Raw genomic sequence first — 13,869 nt, forward strand, 5'->3', positions numbered from 1 at the left:
TAATGGAGTCAAAATTTTGAGGAGAGATTCCCCATATAAAATAGTAAATAAAAAATAGAGCAAAACAAATCGATAAAGAAAGATCATGCCTTCCAAATTTTTGTCATTCGATTACCTTATCTTTTAAAAAGAAAATCTATATCGATTTCAAGTTAAATAACAATTGGTAGATTTTTAAAGAGTTACTTTGAATTAGTATATAAACAGAGTGTTGCGTAAAAATAAAATGAGCAATAGAGATAAAAAGAATAAAATACAAAAATAAATTGAACACAAGACATCAAACTGAATTCTTAAACCCTCTTTAACCATTAAGCTAGCCTCTTTCACATGTGCTGAGGTGTTCATTTTAATATATACTTCGTTTACACTTGTGAAAATAAAAGTTGACGAAGAGAGTTATATCATATACATACAGTATAATTATTCGACGAAGAGTGTTACTGTTTGACTTGGTACATTTATAAAAAAACTAAACCATTGTAGAGGAATTGAAGAGATTTCAAGTTGGTTTTCAAATGATATCAAATAGTTGACATCCAAATTCTCTAGAGGTTAGAAGCTTATTGACAAACAACACTGGTAGTAAAAGGATGTGAAACAGAAATCCAGAAAATTCTTTTCAACCTCAGCAAACATTAGCCTTGGTGTAAGAGAATGAATAGTTGTTTTAAAAAACAATTTATCAGCTTAAATAGGGAACCGTCACCAATTCATTGCATGTTTATTATTATTATTTGACAAGACGATACACTAATTTGTTCGTTCATCTCAATAACCGTATTTAACTGTCTCCATCACAAAACCGCCTGTCAGTTGCAGGTTGAACCACATCCGGCACAACCATCGACATAGAAATTGGGGTGAACACTTTCTATGACAAAAGAACACATTGTGATTAAACAATTGAAGAGATTACAAAAGGACATTCCGCTTTTATTATCATATCTTCCTATCCACATTCTCCCTAACATCCATTCATTCCTTTTTCCTTAACAAGTTTAGCCAACACAAAATTCTTTTCAACTTCAGCAAATACTACTTTTTTAGCATTACTGTCAATCAAAAGCTTTATGCTCAATTTGGTCGCCGCAATCTGAGAGGGAAAAGCTCGTATGTTATGGTGTATATCTTATATAGTCTTTTTTAGACATTCAACTTTTATTAGATTTAAAATAGGATACCTCAAGACAAGTCCAATTCTATCGTCAAATTCCTATTTATTTTTAAGTTAAATTTTTAGGTATATATGATTACAATAAGGAAAGGTTCATTAAAAAATTTCAAAATTTGATTTTGTTAACTATTTGAATTTACGTAATAAGTAGGTATGTTTTTACATATTACTTATGTAAATAAATACTTTGATATGTTATTTTCTATTTTTAAATTAAATATCAAATACAATACTAAATATCAAAAAGTTCAAAATACAGGACAAAGGATTAGAATCACATACTTTTAAGATAAAATTATCATTTGCCCCTTATAAGTTTATAATCATCCCTCAAATTGATACAATAATATAAGCGCTGATACATTAATTTGATGTGCGAGATAAATTAATCGTTAAGTAAAATACATTACATTTTATACATGATACATTAATATGATTCGCGAGATACATTAATATGATGCGATGCTACATTAATCTGATGCATGAAAATGAGGAATTTTGAGATTATAGTAACAAGAGAACTTAAATGTGAAATTTCTGTTATTTATCCTAAAATATATAGTCCCTCCTTTTTAAAAAATCTGACCCTATTTCCTTTTTAGTCTGTTCAAAAAAAATGAGCAACACTTAAACTTTAATTTTTTAAGTGACGTGTTTAAGACCACAGGATTAAATGACACTTTGGTACATTTGATATAACTTTAATTTAGAACAACAAGATTAAAAAGTTATTTTTCTTTTCTTAAACTCCATTCCAAGTAAAACTAAGTCATATTTTTTAAAAGAGAAAATTACGCGAATAAACAAACTTATACTATTTAATTACTCATCATAGCTATAGTTTGATATAATTACCACTCGCGACTAACATTATACATTAATTACGTCGGCTGACTTCGAGTTTGTATAATTAGTCATGTTTGTATATGTATACTTCGCCAGGATATACAAATAAATATGTATAATATATAATTTTTTAGCCTATATACATATACAATTCACCTCTGTCCCACTCTTTGCCCCCTCTCACTTGCCTCTCTACTCCCTCTCCCAATATCGCTCGCCTCTCTCCTCCCTTTGCTAATCTCGCTTGCTATTTATATAAATGTATATGTATAATATACAATTATATACATATACAATTCACCTCTCTCCCACTCGCTTGCCTCTCTCCTCCCTCGGTCGCTTTTCTCTACTCTCTCCCAGTCTCGCTCGCCCCTCTCCTCCCTCTCCCAATCTCTCTTATCATATATACAATTGCATATGTATAATATACAATTATCTAACCAATATACATTTACAATTCACCTTTCTCCCACTCTTTTCCCCCTCTCTCTCACCTCTCTCCTCTCTCCTCTCTCTCCCAGTCTCGCTCGCCTCTCTCCTTCATATAACATATAGCTACAAATCGTAATTATCAAAATATAGCTATGAAAAATAATTAATTATTTTTAAGTGGTTATATGTGAAAATTTCTTTTTTTAAAACGAAGGGAATACCATATATCATATCAAATGTCATAATTTGGTGTATATCAATACCATATTCATTTCTAGTGGACTGGCCTATAGGCCCAAGTCCTAACTCATTATTTTTAATTTTTTACTTTTTCATTGCGGAAATACATATAATCCTTTGTGCAATTCGAGAAGCTTCTGGAACTTCGGAACGAATCGTCATTTTCTCTCTCAAGATCGTAGGGTTTCTCTCTCCAATATTTCACCTTTACTTTGCAGGTAAGTTTTCTGGTGTAGAATTCTTATAAACTGCTTGTATAATTTTATAGATATTTAGCCATTTAGTTAATTTCTTAATATGATTTAAACCAGTATTGGGTAGGTGGGGAATAAATAATGAACTTGAAAAGTTGCTTATGAAATTTATTTTTAAGTAATTTGAAAAAATCTTTGGTAAAATTTAACAATTGTACAGAAGCATTCTCTCTTGTGATAGAATCTGACTTGTAATCTTATTTTAGATAGAACATACTCCTATAATGGTTAAGGAGGTAGATTGTAAAGAGTATATCTGTATAGAATTAAGATTTAAGAATGTAATTTTGGTTTCATACTTTAATCGTAAGGCTTAGATAAGATGGTTTAGTAAGAGTGGGTAATGGGAACTTTATTGCAGTGCACAACTGGGCATTTCATTGCAAACTCCTTGTGTTTCTACATTGTATGAGATTAACGAAGAGAACTTTGATTAGTGTATATGCATTTATCTAAATCGGAAAAGATATCGAACATTGGATGAAAAGCCATTGCTTTAGAGGCTTGACCCTTTGGCCAGCCCTGTCTCTTGGGATAACATAGGACCTATCTATTTTGGGGAAGATTAACATAAAAATATATATGTGGTCAAAATAGTGGAAAAATAACGGGTCAAGTAGTGAGAAATTTTTATGCCGTGTAATCATGAATATAATACTCAAAGTGAACACCTTATGTAATATTGCTCACACTTTATTTTTCTTGTATAGTATATATAAAAGCAGCAGTTTGCTCTCAAATATTTTTTCTTTGTATCTTGATTTGTTCTTACAAATGAGCAACACTGCTCTAATTATAGAAAAAACTAGTACCTACGATGTACAACATGAAAGAACCATTATTTCAAATTTTGGTACGTTTCTTGGTAAGATTTGGTTTGAAAAAAATGATGATGTTATGGTTATAGAGATTTGTACCAAGTTGCAGCAAAGTTGACTTTAACAATGGGAAATGGGGCTGGAACCCCACACAATCATAGTTGTGCAATTGAAATTATACACATTCTGTTTTTTTCTGCATATAATATGATCAGGAAGGGACTCGATGAAAGTCAAGTTTACATAGCGTAAATTGTCCTGTTTTAGCTCTCTTTGTTCACTGTGTTTGTGCATTGATAAAGTGTAGATCCTCAACATTCAGAGCCAAAATGGCGACTACTTGTGATACTAAATTGAGCATGAAGCTTTTGATTGACACCAAGGCTGGCAAAGTCCTATTTGCCGAGGCTGATAAGGACTGTGTTGATTTCCTCTTTCACATTCTCTCATTGCCTGCTGGAACCGTTATCAGTCTTCTTAAGGAGAAAGGAATGAGTGGTTCCTTGCCTAACCTCTACGAAAGTGTAGAAAATCTGAAGGACACCTATATTCAATCGAACCAATGCAAGGATATCCTTTTAAAACCCAAGTCTTCAGTTGGGATCTCTCCAGTTCCTTTTCTATTGCTTGATGGCCATGTTACGACACGTGAGAAGACTTTTTACGGCTGTTCCTACTCTAGTTCCCACTTAACTGTTTCTGATGACCCTACTGCTCTCTGTACAATCTGTAATCATACTATGTCAGATAAGTTAGTTTATGCTGCTCCGCGAGTAGCAGGTGGAGCTGTGGAAGCAAAAGGAAAAGGGGGTTTTGTGAAGGATGTTGTGACATACATGGTGGCAGATGACTTGGTAGTCAAGCCCATGTCCACCATCTCTTGCATTGCTCTTCTCAACAAGTTTAATGTCAGGGATGTTGGTGTACTAGAGGAGGAAGTTGTAAGTTTCGGAGTGGAAGAGGTAATCACTTATCCTCACAATTTAAAGATTTTTTATACTGTCAAGTCTCTTGAGGTCTGCGTACATGTACACCACCCTTCCCAAACCCCAGTGTTGGGATTACATTGGGTGTGTGTGAAATAAACTCGGTAAATTTTGCTCTGTGTCATTTGTCTATCGTTTTCTATTCGGTTAAGTAGTGAACTCCTCTTATTATGCAGGCACTGGAGTTGCTGAAGGCATCTTTGGAGTCGAAAACAGTTCTGACGAGTGTTTTCATGAGCCGCCGCGAGAAAGCAGAGAAATAGTTGTAAGACAATCAATATAAGTAGTTGTTTTCATTTGTTTCATTGGTTCTGATATGTTGGTTATATCTATTGCTAAAATGCATTTGTGTAAACAGTTTTAAGTAATGTTTTTGTTATATATGTAGTGAGATGTGTTTTATTTAAAAATTACTATTAACTATTTTTTGGTTTAAAAATAAAAAAATATTGACTAGGTTTCGAAAAATCAATTAATCTTATTATTTAAGAAAAATCGACTTTTCGAATTACGGAGTCGCCACTTGATTTTGATAAAATCAAGAAAAATTTCAAAAGATTTAAAACAGATTAAAATCAATTGAAAAACAAAGGTTCGAAGTTCAATGTACATCCCGAGAAGGTATTAGGCCCTCGGGATGTCCGCTAACTTGCGGTTGACCGGCGATTTGACTAAATGACTTTTTAAGTAAAAAGAAAATTTATTTTAATATTTATTATTATTATTATTACTATTTTTTATTTCTAAAGGAGCTATTTAAAGGGATTTAATTTAAGAAAAACTAATTTGTGATAAAAGTAAATGAAATGAAATAAGTAAATAAAATAGTAAAATTTAAAATAATAAAACATGGCTACCCTTTAGGAGATTATTTAAATTATACCAAAATACTAATCAATTCAAACAAATATTAAACAAAGAGAAAAAATATTTGAACTTGGGCTTAATTGCCCAAATTCATTCAATTGGGCTTTAGCCCACCTGTCCTAATCCAATAATTTAGATTTGGGCCTTTTACCAATTAACATCCTGCAAAAAAAAAAAAATATTTAGCCCCTTGGGCCTATTAAAAATCTGCTGCCCTGGCTCATCTACTGAAAAGAAATTAAAATATACAAAATGATGGCATACTGTATATATCCAATCCGTATTGGACTTTTAATCCCTGTATTTGTTCGAATACAAGTTCTCATGATTTACCCTGTATTTCCCATATCGTTTCTGCGTATTTACCTGTATCATTTTTTAAACTTGTTTAACAATTGTATATCGTCGCCCAAAAGATGTATACTAATGTATAAGGGCTGCACCCTACGTACGTATTCATTGCCTAGTCCTGTCTTTTATTTAAAATCGGCGTCCCCGTACGTTAACCTGCAATTCACATTTTTTACACATATTTATATTATATCGTGTCTGTATATCAGTGTATACAGGCTGTATATCAGCCTGATTTTCAACTTTCAAAAGTTGAAACTCCTTTTCCGAAGCGTATCCTCACTGCCACAAACCCAGATTTCGAGTTCGGATTTCCTGTACATTTTCGACATGTATACCAGTGTATATCAGATGTATATAGCTGGTTTACAGCTTCAAAAAAAAAACATGCAGTCGAATTCTGCAAACTGCTACTTCCAGCAGCTCTCCAATGTCGGATTTCGACCTGTAAATGGGTCTTAAGACCTCCTAGACTTGAGATGGGCCGACTCAAAGATCTTTTAACTCGGAGGAATGCGGGAGTGGAGTCCGAAACGGACTCGAATCGATGTCACATGTAATGAAAAAAAAACAAAAGAAAAGGATTAACAACAGCCTTAAATATTATCATTAAAACAAGATCCTCAACAAAGCAAGTATTAGGCAAGAACGAGTTCTTTAGACTTTCAGACATACATAAGTATGAAACCTTCGGCAAATTCGAAGATAGCAATAGACAACAACACATAAACTATTGTAACTAAAGTATGCTTTGAAACAAAGGGAAGTCATGCTTTCATTAAGATGTAGAAGTCAAAAGAAGAAGAGTTGTCCACATGAAACCAACATATCATCCCAAGCCTAAGAAAAGAAAAGCAAATAACAGTGCCTTGGCTTATTGAAGCAAACCTCAAAACTCCCTAACCAATTTTTTTTTTTTTTTGAGTTCGAATAACAAGCTCAAGCAACGTAAGAAACTTATTAAAGAGAACCAACCAAGAGAGACAAACATTGGACACCAACAACCCCAAACAACGCATTAATTAACCTCACAAATACGAACTCGAGTCGAGGCCTATAACGACCAATGTATAACGTTACAACAACCTCCATCATCACATGAATCACGCTTAATGCTTAGAGTACACATAGAATCAACATTTGATGAAAGAACTCTTAAAACAGGGCATGTCAAGCGACTCCAAAGGGACAGCACATTAAGCAATGGTAAGAGAACTTTTCAGGGGACACAAAGAAAACTTAAAGTGAAGACAGAAAGGGAGATAAACTAAACTGAAAATGCACTGTCCGAACAGTCGAATTCACATTAATGAACACCAGGTGCAGCTATATATGTTAACTCATGAGAGAAAAATCATGACACTGCACATTATTCATACTGAGCTGAAAACACCAAGAAACCGAGAGAACATGGGGAACAAACGCCATAACTAACACTTACTAACAAACCTAAGACGAGGGGAATGAAAAAAAAAAGCATCATGAAATATACAAGCATAAACAACTTAAAGAACACTCAGCGAATAGACTCTATAAGAAAACTAACAAGTCAGTTGTAACACACATTCGTATTCAAATTTCATAATCGTCATCACCAAACGAATCGTTAGAAGAAGCCATTTCGAAACGAAAGAAACAAGAAAGTTATGCGAAGTAGGGGATTACCTGTTGACGAGCAACGAATTGAGACGATACGAGCAGGTGCGAACTGCTTCTGCCACGAATGACAACTCGAACACCCAAACGAGGGAAGGAAGCCGATGGATCGATCAACTCTTCCGAAGTGCGTAAGGAAAGCTGAAGAACTGGACTATTCTTATGCTAAAATGTTAACAAAGTTTCAACCAACGATTCAACTTAAACTATCGACCAAATTTCCAAAAAATATCCAACCCAAGTTCTGCTTTTTCCGAATTCTTCGATGAAAATTCTCTAACCCTTTTGTGATGAAGAAAAGGGGTATTTATAGAGGAGAAGGAATAGCCCCCCTTTTCTCCTTTTGAATTCGAAACTAAATCCCATTTCGGTCAAACTTCACATGGCACAGGCCTGTTGGAGAGGATGAAATTGACACCTCGCAGACCTACTCGACAGTGTATGGGTCTCTGCGCTTCCGTCTGGTTCACGCGAAGAGAAATATGGAAGGAGAAGAGCGTGGGGCTGTTGGCGTTTGCAGGAGTCGGTCTGTTTTTCTGGGTTTCTGTCGAGAGGGGAAGGAGAGAGCGAGCGTGGGGGAGACGCGGGAGAGAGGGAAGGAGAGGAGAGAGGACGTGAGGGAGACGCGGGGAGAGACGCGATGGGGTTGCTGGCGTTTCTCTGTTTTTCGCGTGATTTCTGGGGAATTATGGGTTTCTGTTTTCTTTCTGGGAATTAGGTGAGCGTTTGGGAAGAAGAAAGGGAAAGGGTTGTCTGGGTCGGGTCGGGTGGCGGGTTATTTAAGTTTGGTGTTGGGTTGGATGAGGAATGGAGTTGGATTGGGTTGTTGTTTAAAAGCAATGAAGTGGGCTGTTAAGAGTTTGGGCTTGGAAATTAACTAATTGTCTGAAATTGGGAGTGGGCTTGACAGCGTTGAGTTGAAAGCAATTAAGTTAGTGTTGGGTTGAGGGGTAATTGGGCCTGGGGATAAGAGTGGGCTGATGGGTAAAGGAATGGGTTTAAGATATACATATATACATATACATATATGTATATACATATATGTATATATGTACATATATTTTATTTTCGCAAGATTTATAAAACTAACTAACTTTAAATAATTTAAAAGCTCACGAAGTTCGATAATTAATTTATACCAATGCGGGTCAAAAATTGGGTGTCAACAAGATGATCCTTTTATGATTGTAATGTAAAAATGAGAACAATGCTAATTTTTGTAATGTGGAAATTTTAATGTTGTATGATAGTGTAAAGTTCCTAGCAATTCAACTTTTGGGCTCGAGTGAAGTTTTTCTATTGGTTGATAACTTATAAATAATAGTTTTAACACAATTGTAAAGGAATCTGATACCAAACAATATATTAATGATGCACTCATGCTCTTGTGCTTCAAGCTTTTCATATTTTACTAAGTTTTTACTTACTTAATCAGAGTAATAAAACAAAATCCCTCATGCACTTGCTCATGAATTAAAAGACTAATAACTTTTCATAAAAGAAATATTTATCATATTTTCTTTTTTTGGTCAGGCCAATTTCTTTGATTTTCTAATAATATGATGTATTGCAGAGTCTAATAAATGTTATGTATATACGATGAAAATAATAAATTTGGTGTACATCTCATGCAAGGCTCTCTTTCTATATATTATTAATTGTGAATATATTATGAAAGTGATATGTTGGGTAGTCATTTCAACGACATTTGATTTTTTTTATATATATATATATATATAATTTAGAGTATCTCAAGGATAGGATCATCCTTTTTTAAAGATAAATTAATTAAGTAAATCCTAGTTGTCATTTATTATTTATACATATATCAATAAAACGGTAGGACAGAATAGCTCCTCAATCAACACTTGACTATTCCTTAGGATGAATTAGAAAATCCAGTTGCCATCTCATCCTAAATAGACCCATATATATAGAGTCCGAGTCAAAAAGATAAAAAAAATTCTGAAAGGATATATCAATTTTTTTTTAATCAAAAGGGTAAAATCGCTCAAACATTTTTTTAATATTGCTGTAACTGCAGTGTTTTTAGAAAAAAAAATATTGAAATTGTCTTTTCATTAAAAAAGTTAATAGAGGCCGACAATATTTTGGTGCATTTTTTTTTTTAAAATGACAAATCGTTCCTACGAAAGCGATTTAAGGAATTATTTTTTTTTGGAAAAATCGCTGCTACAGTAGCGATTTCTATGTTTTTTTAACAAAATTAATACTTTAATTTTGTCAGAAACAAATGGCTCCGTGAGAAGCGATTTTGCCCTTTTAATTAAAAAAAAAGTTAATATATGCTTTTGAAATTTTTGACAATTTCTTTTTACCTTTTAATTTCGGACTTTGCATAAGTTATAAATTATAATTATGTAACTATAACATTTAATCACTAGTCACCTGTCACCCGAGACAATATGAATTTCTACGCAAGTTAATATTATAATAATAATAATAATTAAATTTATGACTTAAGTATTTATAAATATTTAATAAATCTAGAATTTTGATGAATCCGTATACAACTGTTACATCCATTTCTGACTATCACTTTAAAATATTTCATTACAAAAATCTTAATAAGTGTTTCATCATACAATTTTTTAATTGAATTTTAATGTTTTGATTTGAAATTATATTTTTGTTTATGAGATTTGAATAGACTTTCTAACTTCAATTTGAAATTTTAATTTACTATGGATATAAATTGAATCCTAATTTTATTTTTATATCATTATGATGAGTGGTCTCATCGATTATCGATATATACTACCTCCCTCATTGGTTATTATCTCATTGGACCAAATTAAAGTCAAATATAAAAGATGCATTTACATATGTGTGACTCAAAAAAGTAAATAATACACTTTCATCATATAAAGGGTTTAAGAAGCTTTACATGGAATAGGCAAGGGGCTTCTCTTCTTATGGACATGACATTGTTGTTAAATTATTATTTACTCTGTTATAAAATAAGTGTCATTTTTTTGAAAAAATAATATCATAAAAAAGTGTCATTTTAAAATTTTAAAATAAGAATTAGTAGCATATTTTTCCAACTACATATGCATATTAAGAATTTCGAGATGATAGGTGTACTGTTATAAAAAAGTTAATTTATGATATAAATTTAATCGATTCGACATTTAAATTTTTACAATTGAAAACTATTAAAATTTAAAATTACAGGTCGAAAATTAATTACCAATCACCTCTTAGAAAAATGTTATCTAATTCTAGAAAGAAAAATAAAATATGATAAATATAAAGTTCAAATTTCTAACGTCGCAGAGAGAGGTACACCTAGTCATAATCTCATTCTGTGATCCTTCACGTGTGAGTCACACATTTATATCTCAATATTTTTCGTAAATATAACACTACTATATATATGATCTCGAGAGGAGACCATGAATTCGGGAACCCAATGACCCCTTTAGATACGCCTCTGACTATACTCGTATATGATTTATCACTTCTTTTCAACGATGTTTAACAATTCTCATGAAACATCTGATAAATAAAAGTAATTAAGTAAATCATATATCTCTATTTATATTTTTCTTAATGAACATGAAATGAGTTAAAATAACACTTATTTTGAAGCGAATAAACTATGAATTACAAATTAAACGAAATAGCACCCCCTTTTAAAAGATCCTTTGGATTTTGGTCTATATGTATGGTGCAGCAACCCCCACTTGAAAATATTGTTAAGACTTAAATTGATACTATATTATATGGTAGATTGATAAAAAATGTGCATTGTGTTTTGGCTGTTATTTTTTTGTTCTTACATTTTTTGGAAAAAGAAACATCATGGCCTTATGTAAATATGCAATTACAATGTGTGTGTGTATATATATATATATATATTCTCCACCATACGTAAATTCTTAAATGTTGTCTCTAAAGTGAAGCATCCTTTGGCAAGTGGAATAATTAAAAGTTGTACGTCATTTTTCTTCTTCATGCGTTGAAGAAAATAATGTGCTTTCAATAAATTCGCTATATATTGACACTTCAAAAGGTGAATATGTCATTTATATATTTCCTTGCCATTTGTTGGTGTTATTCATGAGGGACATATGCACTCTGTTGTTCCTTTATAAGAGGAACCAGAGAGGTATAACATGTTAAAGAAATCTTAGAATTTAGTCTCTTTATATGGGCTTGAATAAATAAGTTAGCTTTTAGGGTTTAAATTAGATTCAAATGTCATATGTTTACCTGACGTATAAGGAAAGTCACATCCGAGAATTACAATGAGGGAACTTATATAATTGATACAAAATGAACCATATCAAACTATGTTAAAAGGAGTATTTTTGTTTAGATTATCCCAAACACATTTCATTTTCTCTTGATTGAGAGGCATGAATGGCCTAGGCCCTGTGATTGGTTAGGAGCAAGCAAAGTCAAATATTACTCCACATGTTTTGCATTTAATACAAATTAAAATTGCATTTTCCCAATATAAGTTTCCTGGCTATAGTTATTCCCCTAAAATTCAGATTGCTTTCAATGATAAGAAAAAGGCCAAAACCTTCAAGGATTCTCATCCTCAAATAATAAATAAACTTCAATTTAATTATGGGTAGCTTTAGTTGTTGAAACCTTCTAATAAAGTACACTATATATAGTACTATTGGAAAGTTCATCAACTTGAGGAATTCTTTAAACTCTACTTTTAGCTGTTCTCTTGATGTATATACGGATGGATCTAATCCAATTATTCCTGTGGTGATAATTGATATCACGATATTCTTTATCGAAAAATTACACAGTATATACTTTTTAGCTTCACAATGAATTATGGATAAATATTAGTAGAACTAGTAAAATGCCACCCTATAAAAGTAATATTCTTTTCGATTTTATTTTATTTTGGTTTTGCTATATGTTGCTTCATGACATTCACTAATAAATAACTGAACTTAAAAAGAACAGACTAAATTGATTAACCTTCACTTGAAGACTTACTAGATTATGATAACACCATTGAGTTAAGACTTTGTCAAATTAGAGAAGTCAGTAGGTAATTGGAAACAAATGATGTTTTAGTTCTTGTTACCCTAATTAAGGAAATCAAATGTGTCAATTTTAGCTGAAAATTCTATATACTTTTCGGATTCAAAGAATCTGTCATGTTTCTCTTTTACACGATATAATATTGTCTTTGACTATTTTATCGTTATTTATTTACCGTCTTAAGATGTAAGTAATTAATCTCTTTTCATTAAATATTTTCTCTATTTATGTGTAGCTGTTTATAATCTTTTAGAATAATTACTACCTATAATTAAATAGAGAAAATGATTAATTTTGTTTTGGACTTTCAAAATGACAATTAATTTAAGATATATTTTTAAAAATCACGATTGATAATATAAAATGGGTGGAGTTTGAGTTTTTCTCAAGTAATAATCTTTGGTCATTCCTTTCATCCAACGCTCTAGTTCCTTGGGGAAAATTTATTTCATAATAATGACATATTTATCAATTCTCCTTAATAATTATTCCAAGTTTAATTTCGTATCAAGTAGTCAATATTTCAAAGTAAATCAAAGACTATCAATAAATAATACTTACTATGATAATTAATGCTTTGACAAAGAGTGAAAAGCAGTAATCAAGTACTTAAGCAATGACGTTTGATAATAAAATATATTAACAAATAAACAAATTCTAAAATATTTTTTTTCGTATCGGTCTTTGTATTAATAAATAGGGCAACTTTCATATATAGCAAATAAAAAATTTATATTTGTATGCTATAACAAAGTTTGCATAATTGCGCTCCAAAACAAACATATAAAATGTATAATTCGCTATACATATACAGTTGAAGCAAATTATATAAAACGAAGTGTATAAAACAAAAAAGAGAAAGACACTTGGGCAAAGAACTGTATAAAAACGAAGTGTATAAAACGAATTATATTATTATAAGTGTATAGAACGATTATATACAATTTGAATTTGTATAAAATGAAAAAGATAGAAAGACAAAAGAGATTTGACAAGGAATATACAATTGAATCGAATTGTATAAAACGAGAAAGAGAGAAATTAGATCTAATTTGAAAATCGTATACAAACAGAAAGAGAGAAAGGCAAAAGAAACTTGGCGGGGAGTATTTTTATTGTATAATTATAAGTGTATAAAATGAAAATATATGTACTTGCATGTGTATATACAATTTTGTCACGCTTTATACAAACAGAAACAC

The 13,869-nt window shown here is 31.6% G+C and overlaps 1 protein-coding gene across 2 annotated transcripts; it reads left to right on the plus strand.

The window, feature by feature from the left end:
• The first annotated feature begins 2,739 nt into the window (after window positions 1-2,739).
• Window positions 2,740-5,163, plus strand: LOC101254212 (uncharacterized). Of its 2 annotated transcripts, none has more exons than XM_004241533.5 (3): window positions 2,740-2,913; window positions 4,075-4,729; window positions 4,930-5,163. In XM_004241533.5, exons 2-3 carry the CDS (start codon window positions 4,097-4,099, stop codon window positions 5,014-5,016), a joined length of 720 nt encoding a protein of 239 aa, XP_004241581.1. In that variant the 5' UTR covers window positions 2,740-2,913; window positions 4,075-4,096; the 3' UTR covers window positions 5,017-5,163. The 2 variants fall into 2 exon arrangements, with proteins under 2 accessions (XP_004241581.1, XP_069155506.1); XM_069299405.1 differs by having other exon boundaries at window positions 2,778-2,913; window positions 4,070-4,729.
• The last annotated feature ends 8,706 nt before the right edge of the window (window positions 5,164-13,869 follow it).

The sequence above is a fragment of the Solanum lycopersicum genome, chromosome 6 (genome assembly GCF_036512215.1).
Source record: "Solanum lycopersicum chromosome 6, SLM_r2.1".
NCBI lineage: Eukaryota > Viridiplantae > Streptophyta > Magnoliopsida > Solanales > Solanaceae > Solanum > Solanum lycopersicum.